Source organism: Aotus nancymaae, unplaced genomic scaffold (assembly GCF_030222135.1).
Source record: "Aotus nancymaae isolate 86718 unplaced genomic scaffold, 86718_ANA_hifiasm-v0.15.2.pri h1tg000007l, whole genome shotgun sequence".
Lineage (NCBI taxonomy): Eukaryota > Metazoa > Chordata > Mammalia > Primates > Aotidae > Aotus > Aotus nancymaae.
Window position 1 is genome coordinate 16,584,393 of NW_026988418.1, and position 16,875 is coordinate 16,601,267.

At 44.8% G+C, this 16,875-nt stretch overlaps 1 protein-coding gene across 1 annotated transcript; it reads left to right on the top strand.

Moving 5' to 3' along the window:
- The first annotated feature begins 83 nt into the window (after positions 1-83).
- On the top strand, positions 84-15,161 carry LOC135272248 (neuroblastoma breakpoint family member 4-like). Its single transcript, XM_064370495.1, has 9 exons — positions 84-313; positions 1,731-1,830; positions 3,067-3,266; positions 4,312-4,384; positions 5,306-5,442; positions 6,398-6,634; positions 8,640-8,840; positions 14,783-14,796; positions 15,018-15,161. The coding sequence occupies exons 1-9, from the start codon at positions 136-138 to the stop codon at positions 15,159-15,161; spliced, it is 1,284 nt and encodes a 427-aa protein (XP_064226565.1). The 5' UTR covers positions 84-135.
- Positions 15,162-16,875: the final 1,714 nt, after the last annotated feature.

Consider the following 16,875-nt stretch of genomic DNA (forward strand, 5'->3'; position numbering starts at 1 on the left):
CCGTAAGTCAATTCCAGCTGTTGTCATCCCTCAGTCCTGACTAAACCTAGTTTATTTCACCAGTTTTTGATCCATCATGTGCTTGGGTTTCTTCTCCCCAGTCCCTGTTTGAACTCTCCTGCCACAAACATCAGCATGGTGGTAACTGCCGCACATTTGTCCCATGTCAGGGCAGACATGACTATTCTAGAAATCAACGAGGAATTGCAAGTCCAGCTGGCAGAGAGCCAACAGCAGTTTGAAGACCTCAAGGAGAAATTTCTTATAATTCAAGCTACTGCCTACTCTCTGGCCAAGAAAATGAAGAAATACAGTAAGTTCTGTAGAGTCACCATCACAAAAGTGATGAATCAGCACCTGTCATCTCTGTGAGATACTGAAGAGTCTCTTCATCAAAATTAATTTCATCCTTCCCTTAGTTCTAGGAAAACAGAAATGGGTATTTTAGCTTCATTATGTTAAGGATGGCAAACAGAGGCACAACGTATTTAGCAACTTTTCCACGTTAGCAGTCCGATGTGAGGCAGGACTAGAGTTAAAATCCTACTTACTGACTTCTGACACAGGCACAGAACCACTTGCTTTTCTCAGCAAGATGCTCAGTCATGTTTACCAGAATGCTCTCTGTACCCTAGAAGATCCTGCAGACAAATAACATCTAGTCTGTTGGTCTAAATGCCTGGAACTAATGAACTGCCATTCTGTTTAAGCTTCTTTGAGCCCAATAGGCAAATCTCTCTTCAGGGAACCCCAGGGGAAACACAGCGACAGTACGGAGTACCTGCTCTAAGGAGCTTAAAGAGGAGACTGCTCCTAATAGTAAGGTGGCATCCATAAGTGACAGCATGAAGAGCAGGGAGTACCCTGGGGAGAGGGAAGTCCTGCTTCCTGGGGCACAGGCTCTTTTTCTAAAGAGGAAGAAAGATGGCACGTAAGACATTGGGGAGGTAGCAGTGCCGTGTGCAGAGCAGGGAGCCTGGGCCAGTCTCCTGGGCCCCATCCAAGTGGCCTATCTTCTCTGTGCCTCAGTTTCCTCATCTGTTCATTGGGTACTATAATAACGCCTACCTCTGTAAACTGCTGCAATGAATTACACACCGTGATTTTTCTAAATCTCCTAGAACAATTCTTGGCACAGAGTAAACACTATCTATTAGTTCTCCATCCTACTGTTTCTAACTTAATTCAAACGTTATTAGTATTTGGTCATATTTCTATGATGACCTCAGGGTCTCATGCCTCATATTTCATGCAATTATGTTCAGATATGAGTTTTTAAATCTTTGACATATATGTTCTTGAAATTCCCAGTACCAGGGAATCCATGAGTCCCATCGTCCTAAGGGCCTTTCCTACTATACAGGATATCACTGCTTTATGCCCCAGTAGAGTGTTTGACAGGAGAGGCTGCAAGGCTTGCAAAAGTGTCCCAGGATTCAGAGCCAGACCTCCGGGGCTATGAATTCTGACTCTGCCTCATCCCAGGTGAATCATCCTGTCAAGTTACTCGATGTGTCAATGAGTTTCTTTTTCCCCATCTCTAAGTTGGAGAGTATCAGATGCCAGCAAGTTGGGAGGTTGATAATAAAAAATGAAAAAAATCCCTCGCTACAATCTGGTACTGGGGATGCTTTTGTCCTTGGGATAGACACTGCCACCTGCCCTGCAGGCAGTGACCACACCAGTATGTCCAGCCTTCCACTGAGGCAGGCATGACTGTCTCTTCTCAGAGTGTGAAGAGGAAAAAGACATAGACTCCGTGCTGAGGGATGAAGTGCAGTTCATCGAGGAGAAGCTGGCAGAGAAGCTCGGGCAAGCTGAGGAGCTCAGGTGAGAGACACCATGGGGACAGGCAGGTGGGCAGGGGTGTGATCTCTGAAGTGCAGCAGTTGAGCTGGGAGAAGCAGGAGCTAAGCTGGGCCAGGACAAGGGCAGGCATTTACATGGCAGGCACATTTCACACAAACACTCATAAAACAGAACAGTAATCTTAGCAAGTTATGGGTTGCAGTTGTTTCTTGAGCTTTGTTCTCTCTTCTTAAAACAACTAATTGTTGAGTTGAAATTTGTGTATCCAAAATTCATCAAAAGAAAATGAACCACCCAGCAGCATTTAATACACTCAAAATGGTGTGTGATCACCACCCATTTACTCTTAGTCAGAGTCACCTCCTGACTGCAGCAACTCATTCATTCAATCAATATTACCTTCTTGACCTGCCATTCCTTTCTCCTTTCATCTTTCCAATTCACCCCATCTGCACCTGACCACATTTCTGTGCACGGCTCTGTTTCCAGTCACTGCAAGATGCACTATGTGAATTTTCACATAGAAATGTCCATGGCCAAAGTGAGGAGCTGAAAGGACATCCCCTTGAAACTGACTTAGGAAGACACTGACTTTTGTTTACAGAAGAAATAAATGAATGGAACATCATAGAGGATCTTACAGGAGCTCTCTCTGATACACAGGAAGCCTTTGTATATATAAATACAATATATATGTATACTATATATATACACACATATGTATATTTTCATGGACTCTCATTTCTGTCACCCAGGCTGGAGTGTAGTCACACAATCTCAGCTAACTGCAACCTCTGCTTCCAGGGTTCAAGCAGTTCTCCTGTCTCAGCCTCCCGAGTAGCTGGGACTACAGGCATGCACCATCATGCCTGGCCAATTTTTGTATTTTTAGTAGAGACAGGGTTTCACCATGTTGGTAAGGCTGGGTTTGAACTGAACTCAGGTAATCTGCCTGCCTCACCTCCCAAAGTGCTAGGATTACAGGCATGAGCCACTGCACCCTGCCAAAAAAAAAAAAAAATATATATATATATATATATATATATGTATATAATATATATATATAATATATATAAATGCATATATATAAAATACATATATACAATTTCTCTTGGCCACAGGCATTTTCCCAAACATGTTGTGACCTTCTGCTTGGAGGGCTCCTTGAGGACATGCTCACATAAACCTCTGTTGCAGTATTAGACCTGATCACTCATCCCTTTCCATTATTAAACGTTCTCTGCTATCTCACCATAGGCAATATAAAGCCCTGGTTCGCTGTCAGGCAAAAGAGCTGACCCAGTTACTGGAAGAGAGAGAGGCCTCCCGCTCACTGAATCAGCATTTAAAGGCCCTCCTCACTCCTGATGACCCAGCCAAGTCCCAGGGTCAGGACCTCCGAGAGCAGCTGGCCGAGGGGCACAGGCTTGCAGAGTGTTTCAACAAGCTCAGCCTAGGTAAGGTGGACACAGGCCCTGATGACACACAGCCCCATGCTTCTGAAAGTCCCCAGACCTCCACACCTCCACAATGGCAATTTTATGGGTTGTGTTTCTTTCCACTAAAAATCTGTAGCCATGACGTGACCAGGACTTCCTGGGCAAAAGCAGACATGGGAAACCCTTGGGGTTGGAGGTCATAGGATTGCAGATGTCTCCTCATTTCTTGCTGGAACATGGTCTTTGAGGCAAGAGGCAGCGTCTGTCCAGTTTTAAAGGACAGGAAGGAGGCTGTGACAGGAGGCAGCTTGTTAGAGTAAAAAGAGTCCTGGACTAAGAATGAAGGTTCCCAGGCTCTATCTTCAGCAATGTCTTTAGCAACTGTGAGGAAATGATTAATTTATCCTTCCTGAGTTCCTGTCTCTGAATCTGTAAAGGCAGACAAATTGTCTCTTGCATGCAAATGTGGGAGCACTTATGACTATATTGCACGATGAGATAAAGCCCCTTGCTGTGTAGTGTTGGAGAAGGCACTTGATGTCGGGGCATTTGGCGGTAGGAAGTGGTCTAGACTGGAGCACTCCCCATGGAGAGAGGGTCCCTGGGTAGCACAGTGGAAGTCACTTGGAGGGCCCATGAAGTTCCCAGTGTAGGGAGTATTGTGGGACAAGTTTGTTTGTCCTGTCCTAAGAGAAAGATACAGGTTTCAATGCAAGCTGTGACAGGACACAGAGCCAAAGCCTGTGCCTGGGTATCAGAAGTGTGGCAAGATTGGGGAGACAGCTGCTGAAGCTTAGAGAGAGGCTGGACAAGCCTCCATAATATGGGGAGCAAGAAGACTTTTCAATATTTGGCCATATCTTGATGGTGACTCTCCAGGTCAGAAACACGTTCCCTCATGGATCAGAGGAACATGCCAGGGCATATTTTAGGGCTAAACAGGAGAGTTTTCAGTACAATGCAGACCCATACATGGATGTTCATGCCTCAGTGCACATAGGGCTGACTGTGCTTCCAGTGGGTGAAGTGGGAAATATCTGAATAGACGCTTCTGTATTTGCAGAAAGTGATGAACATGAAGATGAAGATATTACAGATGAGGAGGTTGAGAAAGTACAGGAATCACCTGACCCCAGGTAACACTGAATACTCAGGAGCGGGTAATGGGTGGTAAAATATGGAAAAGGTCTCAGAAAGAACACAAGGTAGGTGAAGGTAGTCACAGACGGCAGGTTCAGGATACAGACAGCTGCACAGTGCACCGATTTCCTACACTCACCAACAAGGAAACAGCCCTGTTAACATGCTTGTCCATTGTCTTCATGGCACCTGTAAGCATGACCCTCCATGAGCTCACTAGCCCTAGGGACTTCCTGCACACACAGAGGAGACCTGTCCTCCCCTGTAGTGAAGCTAGGATGAGATGGAAAGCTGCTTTTCACATGCTTGTCCTTAGACTCTTGTTAGGGAAGATAAATGACAAGGAGACAACAAGCAGGAATTAGGAAGCACCTACCAAAGTTAAACACCAAGACAAGTGCCCAGGAAAACTTGACATTTCACATCACAATGTTAAAATTAAAAACAATCTACAAGGCACACCATCTCCGGAGTCTACCAAGGCTCAGACACCTGTATTCCCTTGGCCACAGCATGTTAAATACAACCCAGCTTAGACACACGGTGTGGCCGCTGTCTTTGGTTCTGTGTGAGTGCTGTGAAGACTGTACCATACAGAAGCAGCGGAGCCTCTGCCTTCCTCAGCTCCTGTCTTTCCAGTGCAATGAACACCAGCTGCTCTCTTCCTCTCTGGTTCCCAAGGCAGCCATGCTCTGTTGCAGATAGAGGAGGATTGCCTGTTCTCTCTTAAATGGAACCTCCCCTTTGCTTTCTGGAACCACTACCTTATGCCTTCCGTCAAAACCAGCTGGGAATCCCTCTTGGTTTAATCTCTGTCATCTCTATCCTACCTGGCTCGTGAGGGAGGTGCAGAAGGCTGAGGAAAAGGAAGTCCCTCAGGACTCACTGGAGGAATGTGTTGTCCCTTGTTCAAACAGCTACCTCCCTTCCGACTCCAACCAGCCTCACGGGAGCACCGAAGTAACATTTGAGGGAGATGAAGTTGACTCTGCTATGATTGTAGACGGTGAATGCTCTCAGAATGAAGACGAGGAAATGCCATACTTTCTCCCAGGTAGCCTCCATATTCTTTATGCCGCATACCTCTGTCTAGGCTAAGGAAGATCAATTCTGAGGACAGGCTGTATGCAAACCCATTGATTTGAATCAGAAACTAGGATGAAGCTGGGGGCAGTGGCTCACATCTGTAATTTCAGCACTTTGGGAGGCCCAGGCGGGTGGACTACTTGAGTTTGGGAGTTCAAGATGAGCTTGGGAAATGTGGTGAAATCCATCTTTAAAACGAATACAAAAAAATTACCCAGGCGAGGTGATCGACACCTGTAGTCCCCACTAATTGGGAGCCTGAGGTAGGAGAATCATCTGTGCACAGGAAGTTGAGGCTGCAGTGAGTCATGATTTCACCAGTACACTCCACCCTCAGTGACAGAGAGAGAACCTGTCTCAAAAAAAAAAAAGAAAAGAATGAAAGAAGGAAGGAAGGAGGGAGGGAGGGAGGGACAGAGGGGAGGAAGGGGAGGGAAAGAAGGATGTGAAGGAGAAAAGGAGGGAGGGAAGGAAGGAGGGAGGGAGGGAGGACTAGGATGGAATATTTAATATAGATACAAGAGAGTCAGATAGCTTTCCAATTCTCCCTGGCCCTGATATCAGGTGACTGGACCACAGGCAGGTAGGACAACTTCACAGCCACCTGTGTACAGGAGGTGTACTGGAGGTATCTGTCAGGCCTTCTAGCTCATTTCCTATGTCTCTTATCACCTCTAATGATGTAATTTGTGCCCCAGCACAATGTCCATGGAGTTTCCATGCTTGTCCAAGGCCACTGTCAAAGACAGCCTTGCCTACATATTAAAAGATGTTGTTTCCCTGCATTTACATGATGTCTGTCTGTGTGGCCTTGGTCACTGGATTGCTTTAGTGAGAAGCAGGGACAGCAGGGATGGGTGTCTGGGAGCACTTAACAAAGGGAAAACTGAGACTGTTCCTACTGAAGCCCCTTCTCCTTTCAGCTCCCACCCAAGAGACCCGTCCCCAAGGGACTTGCAGTGGAGACGTGAGCTACTACCTGTCAGAGATGGAGACTTCACTGACACAGCCGGAGCCAAGCACCCTGGTGCCCAATTGTCTTGGACTACAGCTGGATCAAGGGTTCGACTGTGGGAATGGCTTAGCCAGGCAGGGTCCTTCGTCCACCACCTGCAGCTTCACAGCCAATGCTGATTCTGGGACTCAATGTTCCTTTCAAGGTAGGGAAGGAAAGAGGGTAGGAAGCTCTAATCCAGGTCTCGGTGGTCACGGTGCTGTGGGTGGAGCAGAGAATGGGCACCTCTCCGTGCTCACTCAGGGTCAAGTTGAAATCCGTGATGCTCCAATCCAGTGAGGTGAGCAAGAGCCTGGGGCTTAGGACAAAATCTGCTCTCAGGTCCTGGGTTTGCCTCCTTCTGGTTGTTCACTTTGGCCAAAGATTTTGTCTTTTGGGGATATAAATCTCTGTTTCCTCATCGGAGCTACCTAAAAAATAGTATCTGCCTGTAATCATTGTTGAGAGTATTAATTATTATAATTTCCAAAGGGCCTGATTCAATAACAATTACTCGATAAACCTATAAATAGCTGTTATCTAATCCACTTGTCTTTCTGACAACTTTACATTTAGAAGGTGACTTCACAGACTATGTTGTCTCTGAGGCAGAGCGATTGTGAAGCTCTCTGTTTTCTAGAGACCCCTCTTCCCTTCCTTTCTCACACGTACTCCTCTGCCAGTTTTCTTCCTCTCCTTCCCCATCCCTCATGAAGCCAATTCTCAACTATCAGGCACTCTCCATGACAACCTATAGGCACATTCAGTAACAGTGTAAATCCTGGGCCCACGAGTCAGTCTCATGACATGTCCAGATCTTTCTTCTCCTTGTTTTTCCGCTCTTTTTGAAAACAAAGGGCAATTTTCACGTGGAAAGTGTCCACATCAGTCTCTTTTATGAAAATCCATTTAGTTCATCATCTCCACTCATGTACACAGCCACGTCCTCAGTTTCCATCTCAGAGGGAACAATTCTGCTCAGATTTCCTTAAAACCATGGGTCGTGTTCATCTTCACTCTCTGTCCCACTCAGTATCTTCTCCTGGAGCCCTCGGCTAAGTAATGAAAGGACTTTTGTCCCCAGGAGCAGGGAGGGTCTCGTGAGATCCCAAGCACCATATGGGTTCATGGAGAGGACATGTGGGAGGTGCTCAGTGGGTACTGGGGCATGCGCAGTCCCTGACACATGCCGCGACAACTTATTTAAACTGATTTCTTCCCACTGGAATCTCCCTCGCTTCTCTATGGATTCTCACACCCCCTGCCACGACTCACCCCACTGGCTCAGGCACACCCTCTCTTCCTCACTTTCCCTGGAGTCCAGAGCCTGAATAGGCTCCAGGTGAGAGGACAGAGTGAATGCTTTTGTCTCATTCATATTTTCCCTCACCTGGTGATTTCTCCTGCTGTCTAATAGGTTATTTGCTTCTCCCACATGGTTTCTTTCTCATGCTTCTCATGTTTCTAATTTTTTTTCCAATTTCGATAAATGAGAACAGTGATTGTTGCCTTACATTTAATATCTTCTAAATCCCTATCTAATATTTCTTTATTAGATTAATACATACAGATATATGCATTTATGTCATTTTTCATAGATATTATGTATATTTGGTGTGTGTGCTACATAGGGTTTATATGTATATTCAATAGACCTTATAATGATGCAAGTTTTGTAAATTCTCCAGGTTTAGGCTCCCCCGGTTCCTTTCTCTCATCAGCTGCTGTAACCTCTGTCTGGTCTCACGTCTGTGTCCCATGGGCTGCCACCCTGCCAGGCCCTTCCATCCCCATCTCCTGTTTGCAATCAGCTCTGATTTAACTTTCACATTTATAATCTCTTCCCTCCCCAAAGCACAGACTACATACAGGGGGATTTCCTTGCTTTTGCCTTATCGACGTGGAAGTTATTTGTTTCTTAATCTTGTGTTTCTTGAATATTTTTGTGAATCAGGAGTGCCTTTGCCTCCTGACAAACTTGTCCTCACTGAGTAATGGAAGAAAGATCAACAAAACAGAAAATATTAAAGTCACTCTACTGGCTTCCCCTCACACCTTGGACTTTCTTGTCCAAGGCCACATTCCTGATTTGACGTCCTTTGGGTGGAAGAGAAAGTCACAGTAAGATCATGGATGCCAGTGCATGCCATTGGCTGTCATTTTGTTTTCAGAGATGGTTGTGCAGCCCTCTGGCTGGCTGAAGAGCCCTCCGCAGCAGCAAGATGATCCACGGCAGACCTCAGCTGACAACACACGAGGGCAGCGGCTCATCGGCAACATTCACACCTCAAGTGTTTTCAAACCGAAGATGATTAAAAGAAAATCCCAGTTCAGCAAGTGGAATCCCTACCCCTCACACTTGGGGCGCAGAGGTAATCACATCTATGACCCTTAGCTGCACTCACTTCTTATTTCACTCTGTCGATGGTGACAGCTCATTCTCCCACTGCTTTTTCTCTTCCATTTGTTTTCTCCAGCGGCTGCTGTAACCTCTGTCTGGTCTTAACTTTGTGTCCCATGGTCTTCCACCATGCAAGGCCTTTTCTGTCCCCAGCTCCTCATTGCTCTCTGAACTCTGCCCTATTCCTTATTCTGCTGTCTTGAGAGTCCCTCTCATGGTCACAGGAGAGCCAGACCTCCTTGTCCTCATGCACGTCCACAGTTTAAGCTGCTGAACACAGGGTCCTTTGACTGGAATTGCATACTCTCCTGGGAAGTTTACCTTTCCTCCCAGCATCCCCAACTCCATTGTCTCTTTCTGCAGGGAGCGTTGCTTTAATGCATCATTTACACATTGGTTTTTCTCTTGAGTCAGCTTTTGAGCATCCCGACTGATTCAACCCTTAACTGTCTCTTGTTCCTCTGAATGAGAAGTGTTAAAACTGAGCACAACGGTTCCCACTTAGAAAACTAAACTAGAACCAGGTGGGAGTTCCCTACTGGCCTGGATACACTTTAGTCTTCAGCCCCAGATGTGTAGCCTTGTGACAATGTAGCTGGAGTTGCCAGGGACTCGGTGTTCTCACCTCATGGACTCATTTGAGCTGACATTAACTGGAGGACATTTATGACATTCTCAAGGGACATCACTTCAAAAGTACATACAGAGGGCAGGGCCTCAAAACTGCATACATCGTGAGGTATGTCATTCTAACCTCTCTCCTTTTTATTCTCATTTCCACTTCTACAAGTCCAGTTAAGGGTCAAAAATGCAACTCAGATGAATCTTAAGGCCAGTTTATATGAGATAGCATTTTCTGAATTAACTTTGATAAAAGCGACTCCACAACCAGCTTTATGCATACACAAGATGACAGGCAAGAATCTATCCACAGGACAGTCTTTGCTTTGGCCCAGCCCAGTTGATAAGAGAGAGATTTCACTGAAGTTGTCAGAGAGAGGACTAAAATCCATGGAACCACTGGGAACAAAGCCAATCATGAGATAAACAGCAAAAGGAAAGAAAATGATGGGAAATGGGGTTGTTCTATTTAGTATCTCTATGTCCTGCTGCCATGTAATAAACACCTGGTGAGATTTGAATTAAGATGAATGCCTTGAACTCACACCTTGAGATTCTCACTTCCATGGCCTGGGGTGTGTTTTGGGTGTGTGTAGTTTTAAAACAGTCCCATGTGACTCTAATCTGTGGCTAAAGATAAGAAGGACCACTGGTCTTCTATGATCACAGGTCACCAACATGGAAGTGCCCCATATGTGCAGCTACTCCAAAGGCTGAGCCTCCGTCAGCCTTTGATGGGACCTATATTCCCCTCTCAACAGCACTGTTTGTATAGTGTAGAAAAAATCAAGAAGAAAACCAAGAAAATGAATACATTAGACCTTTAGCCTCTGCTTGAAGCTCACTTGCTCAATTTTGAATACAAGACAAAGTGAGAAATAGTCATTACATTAACATCTAATGTACAGAAATAATACCTCCCATATTACATATAGTGGAATTTAGTATTTTCTTTGGCAGTTTAAAATAAAACTTCCAGTTTACATTTAACCACACAGATTTTACAGCCCACTAATTGGCTCAGCCCTGCAATGTGAACATTTCACTTTTGGTCATTTATTGTCCCGTCTTCCGCAAAGCCCTGAAAAAGAACTTACTGGTCTCACTCTCCTGAAGAGAATGCAATAACAAATCAAGACTGAAATTCCACAAGAGATTGTATATGAATACTTCTTTATGCCACTCTTGACGCTTGACATTAAGTATTAAAAAGTCAACTTTCCCAAAATGTACTTAAGGAAAATAATAAGTGGGAGGGGAGAATGTAGTAAAACACAGACTAATCCTTTCACTTTGTACTTCAGAGTTCTGTGGGTCTAGATATTGAGAAGATTTCTAGAAATCCCGTAGGGTGTAACCAGGTGTGGAATCAACTTCCAGGCATTGGGGAAAATAAGTAGGGTCATAATTACACTCCCCGCTCTCTCTTTGCTAACTCCATTTTGAGTGTCTTTTTTTCTTTTAATTTTCTTTCTTTCCTGATCCTCTTTGAAAGAATACTTATAAATATATTTGTTTTTTCTTTAAAAAAAATTATGTTAACCAACCAAACCAGCACCACAGACATCATATTTCTCATATTTTTTTGTAAAACCTTATTTCTGTCCTAGCCAAGGTGACCCAGCAGTCTGTCATGACCGTTGAGACCTCCAGATTGGAGCCTTTCCTCTCTCTTCCTCCAATATTTATTGAAATGGCTTTAGTTCATGGGTCCTAATTCCTGGGTTGTCAATAACAAGTCATGTGGCCTTAGTTCAATCATATCCCAGTGGCATCACTACGCCTCTGTTTTAAAGGCCGGAAGTGGACGTGGATGTTTTCTGAGGTTCCTGCTGCTTCTTCTATCCAGAGTTCTTCCCATGGCCTCCTGCTCCTCCCTAGAAGACTGGGATATGGAGCTTAAGGGAGTGGGTTTCTCTGCAGAGGATCTTCCTTTTCTGCAGCCCTCTGTCTGAGCATGTATGATTGATGCTGAGCACATCCTCACTGGGAGGAAAAGCCATCACTCTGCTCCAGACAGAGAGGAATCAGGAGGAAAGGGACTGATATTCCCAGCCGCTGGTTGGGCATAGGCAGGGTCCCTATATCCTGCACCGCAGGCTGACTGGAAGTTCAGGGAAATTCAGTGGTGTTTTCTTCTCGCTTGTGAATGGTGCTTCCCCTTTCAGCCAGCCCGACCCTCACCCTCAGCTCAAGCTCCCAGGAAGAGATCAGTTTGCCCCTGGGATATCACCACTTAGCAATCCCTCTAAACTCAGCCTTCAAAAGGACCTGACAAAAATGCTGATTTGATTATTTTCTCTCACTCCCCTACAGGTACCAAATACTACCAGAAGGCTGCAAAGGATGAAACGATGCCAATAAAGCAGCTTTTCCAATTGATGAGAAAAAATTAAGACAGCAAAGCAAGTTCAAGTACAAATAAAATGACCCTGCAGGGAACCTTCACAGAGGATGGAATTTTAGATCACAGAATGCTCTTGATGATTTCAACCCACTAGGCTCCTTTGAGAAGCCACAGTCCATCCTAGTCCAATTGTGATCAATACCTAGGGAGACCAATCCTCAGATGGACGCACAGCATTGACAGGCTTCAGCCTTGCTCCTCTCAATTCCCATCCTGTAGAGAACAGAAGTGTGGAGCCACTGGCAGGAGACAGCATGTCACCCAGGACTCTACCAGGGTAGACTACGAACAACGCCATGTTCTTGCTGGAAATGTTTAGCCTGAATTTCATAGGAGGTAATCCTCGGGCAATTGCGGAATGTATGTCATCACCGAGAACACAACAAAAAGGTGAAGAGACGTCTTGTTGGAACACTGCAGTCATGCTGTGAGCTTCCTGCCTCAGCCCATCTGCAGGCAGAGAACATTCTACCAGGGTAGAGTAGAACAATGCCATGTTCTTGCTGAAAATGAATTTCACAGGAGGTAATCCTCGGGCTATTGCGGAATGTAGAACATTGAACAGCACAACTGACCTGTCTGCTTCAAACCGCCCACGTCACCACAAAGAACACAACAAAAAGGTGAAGAGACATCTTGTTGGAACACTGCAGTCATGCTGTGAGCTTCCTGCCTCAGCCCATCTGCAGGCAGAGAAGGGCCAGTGTCTTCATCCTCCCCATTATTGTGATACTAGGATGTTCCCTTGGTTAAGGAGGGGGTCTATCAGCTCCGTCCCTTTTAAAGACAATAGACTGCCTCCTTAACCAAGGGCCAGTGTCTTCATCCTCCCCATTATTGTGATACTAGGACGTTCCCTTGGTTAAGGAGGGGGCCTATTGTCTTTAAAAGGGATGGAGCTGATAGACCCCCTCCTTAACCAAGGGAACATTCTAGTATCACAATAATGGGGAGGATGAAGACACTCGCCCTTGGTTAAGGAGGGGGGTCTATTGTCTTTAAAAGGGACAGAGCTGATAGACCCCCCTCCTTAACCAAGGGAACATTCTAGTATCACAATAATGGGGAGGATGAAGAAACTGGCCCTTGTTTAAGGAGGGGGGTCTATTGTCTTTAAAAGGGACAGAGCTGATAGACCCCTCCTTAACCAAGGGAACGTCCTAGTATCACAATAATGGGGATGATGAAGACACTGGCCCTTCTCTACCTGCAGATGGGCTGAGACAGGAAGCTCAGAGCATGACTCTGCAGTGTTCCTTGTAAAATGTTTAGGCTGAATTATGAGGACATTTTCAGATGACTTCAGAGTGCAGAACCCAAAATGTCTCTTCACCTTTTTATGAAGACACCTTATTTATAATTTGAAAGTGGGTTGAAACAGCTTGAATATCCTGCATTTTAACAATCTCCCTCTCAAAATGTCTCTTCACCTTTTTATGAAGACACCTTATTTATAATTTGAAAGTGGGTTGAAACAGCTTGAATATCCTGTATTTTAACAATCTCCCTCTCAAAATGTCTCTTCACCTTTTTATGAAGACACCTTATTTATAATTTGAAAGTGGGTTGAAACAGCTTGAATATCCTGCATTTTAACAATCTCCCTCTCAAAATGTCTCTTCACCTTTTTATGAAGACAACTTATTTATAATTTGAAAGTGGGTTGAAACAGCTTGAATATCCTGTATTTTAACAATCTCCCTCTCAAAATGTATCTTCACCTTTTTATGAAGACACCTTATTTATAATTTGAAAGTGGGTTGAAACAGCTTGAATATCCTGTATTTTAATAATCTCCCTCTGAGCATTTTATCATCAATTAATCACCCCTGCCTGGGTCAGTTAATATATTTCTGTTTTTACATTGGAAATTTTCTATCTCAAAATTTTACTATGTACTTGTTCTTGCTGGCATTCTTTGTGAAAAAAAAAATAAATATTCCCTGCTCAAATTTTAACTTTCGTCCAGAATTTTATTTATTTATTTATTTATTTATTCATTTTCTCAATTACTGAATGACAACTTTATTTTTCTTACACTTTTAAGACTGAACCTTCATTTAAATTGAAAAGTATGGTAATTGTATTTACTCATTAAATATTATTAAAGTTTTCTAAAACACAACTTGAAAACATCCAGCATGCATGTTTAATATCAGTACAATAAATTCAAGATCAAGTACACGTTACATGCAGCAAAGCTAGATTACAAATTATCATAGTCGTCGTCATCATCATCTTCTTCATGTTTTCTTTTCAATGCATTTGATGATTCATTGGCAGTATTTTGTGATGACACCATATTAGTGGTAATAAGAATGTTTCTGGGGCCAATTAATGATGGATTAATGAGAACATTCTGAACTGCTGAAGTTGCAGGAATTGAAGATTTTACAGCTGGAGACTGCGATGTAGGCATCTGTACTGTAAACCTTTGTCCCGTGAGGGACATGGGAGTCCCCACTTTAGTTGAAACAGACATGGTCTGTGGGGTTGGTGCCTGGTGACAGAGTGAGACTCTGTCTCAAAAAAAAAATTATTCCAGGGACCTATGACTAATCTGTATTTTGGATATAAAGGGAACTTTGCTGGATGATTTGGGAGCTCCATGGTATATCTCATATATTTCCAGGAATTTTTCTTTTTTTGTTGTTTTGAGAAGGCATCTCACTATTTTGCCCAGACTGGTCTTGCACTCCTGGACTCAAGCAGTCCTTCCACCCCAGCCTCGCAGGTAGCTGGGACTACAAGTGCACACCACCGTGCCCTGCTTATTTCTGGTAATTTTCTATCTGGAATTTTCTCTCTCATCTACTTCCAGGAATTTTTCATCACCTTTCCTTTTAGGTCCGTTTGAGCTTTGCATCCCCATCCTGGCCCACCAGCTTCAGGGGAACACGTGAGTTCCACACAGAATTACTGGAGGGAGACAGAACTCAGTTCCTCTGAAGGTCCTCCCCGGGGTCCCTGACAGCAATATTGTTGTGCAGCTCTGGTCATGTGCTTCCATGAGCAAACTGTCCCCAGGATCCTTTGGACTTCTGCCTTGGTGTTTTCATTGCCATCATCTCAGGTCGGGAACTCCAAAGGACCACATGACCCTGGTTTCCTGGTGCTCAGGAAGAACTGCTGAGCAGCACCAGTAATGGAAAGAACATTAAGTCAGGCCTGGGCTCAAGGCCCACCTCTCCCACCCACCAGCTCCATGAGGCCGTGGTGGAATGGAAACTGCTGGACTGGAAACAGGAGGACCTCGCTGTGTGACCTCAGGCAGCTTCTTAGTTATACCTTTCTTAAACTGTCCAAATCTCAGTTACCTCTGAGTAAAATGAAGATTATAATCACCACTTTAAAGTGTTCCTGTGAGGATTAAAAGAAATCACATGCCTGGTATGGAGTAGGCACTAAATAATTGGCTAATGTTGCTATCACTGTTAGTGTTATTATGTGACCTTGGGGAAGACACTTAACCTCTCCGAACTTGCTTTCTCTCCTGAAAAACTAGAAGTAGTAAACATTACCTCTCCGGATTGTTGCAATAATTATATATGTAAAGGTTACAAGGATTATTTATGTCACTTATGTACTTGGTAGGCACCAAACGTTAGATTTCTTTCCTTCTCACTTCTGCACTTCCCCAAATGCAATCAAGGATAAGAGTTTAAAGCTTCTGGCTGGGAACAGTGGCTCATGCCTCTAATCCCAGTGCTTTGAGAGGCCAAGATGGGCAGATCACGAGGTCAGGGGTTTGAGGTCAGTCTGGCCAACATGGTGAAACCCCCATCTCTACTAAAAATACAAAAAAAAAACAAAAAAAAAATTAGCGGAGAGTGGTGGCAGGCGCCTGTAATCCCAGCTACTCGGGAGGCTGAGGCAGGAGAATCTCTTGAACCTGGGAGGCGGAGGTTGCAGTGAGCCGAGACTGAGCCACTGCACTCCAAGCCTGGGCAACAGAGCAAGACTCCATCTCAAAAAAAAAACAAAGAAAAGAGAAAGAGAGAGAGAGTTTAAAGCTTCCATCATGGACAAGTTGGCTCCTACATTTTGCCAAAACACAAAGAATCTGTCTGTCCCCCGAGGTGGATTTTTGGGCCCCCAGTCCTTTGAGTCCCCACCCGCTGTACTGTCAGCCCACACCCATAAAACGAAAAACTGTGTTGGGCGGGGGAGGCCTCAGAAGGGTGGTCAGAAAAGACAACGACGGCTGCAGGATTCACTGCTCGACACTAGGGGGAGCAATAAGCTCGGGAACACGTTAAAGCCACACCCAGAAATCTCGTTTCCCGGTTCCTGAGTCTCCCCAGATAGGGCAGAGAGAGAAGCAGCAGCAAGAAGAGAACGTTTAAGGACTGCCCAGAAAAGCCTTTGTGGGAACACATGATGGGAGAAAATGCACAGGATCAAAGGGGCAGTGGAGGGCGTACCTTCCCTTCGGCTTCAGCCTGGTCCCAGGCTGGAGAGTCCTCTTTGACTTTGACCTCCTCTTCAGCCCCGGGGAGAAGGGGCGGGGGCAGAAAGAGTGAGGAAAAGGAGATAGTGAAGACAAGCCAGAAGAAATAAAGCATGTTTTCATCACTTTTCCCATTCACTTCAACTTATACATCTAGCTCACTCCGCACTCAGCATCTTGATAAGTCCCAGTTCAGTGGGTCACAGCTAGAAGGAGACTTTTGGAGTCCCAGATGTTTAGCTGGAGTCTGGGACTCAGAGAAGAGGAAGAGCTTGAGGAAGGTCTCCCAGGTAGTTTATACTTTCATGTACGTCAGATCGCTTGGATACTGACAACCACCTGGTCTTGTAGACAGAGACTATTAACTCATTTAACAAATGAAGATACAAGTTCAGGTAAGTGCCCATAGCTCTCCTCCTATCCACTAAGCCTCATTACCACCCACTATTCCTGCTTCTCTCGGTTTGCCTTGTTTTATAATCAGTCCAGGCCAAGCGCGGTGGCTCACGCCTATAATCTCAACACTTT

Bases quoted from the DNA above. Each gene is read 5' to 3' on its own strand.
- LOC135272248 (XM_064370495.1), top strand. From the start codon at position 136: ATGGTGGTAACTGCCGCACATTTGTCCCATGTCAGGGCAGACATGACT. The intron at 314-1,730 runs GTAAGTTCTGTA...GTCTCTTCTCAG, and splicing joins CAAGAAAATGAAGAAATACA to AGTGTGAAGAGGAAAAAGAC. The intron at 3,267-4,311 runs GTAAGGTGGACA...CTGTATTTGCAG, and splicing joins TTTCAACAAGCTCAGCCTAG to AAAGTGATGAACATGAAGAT.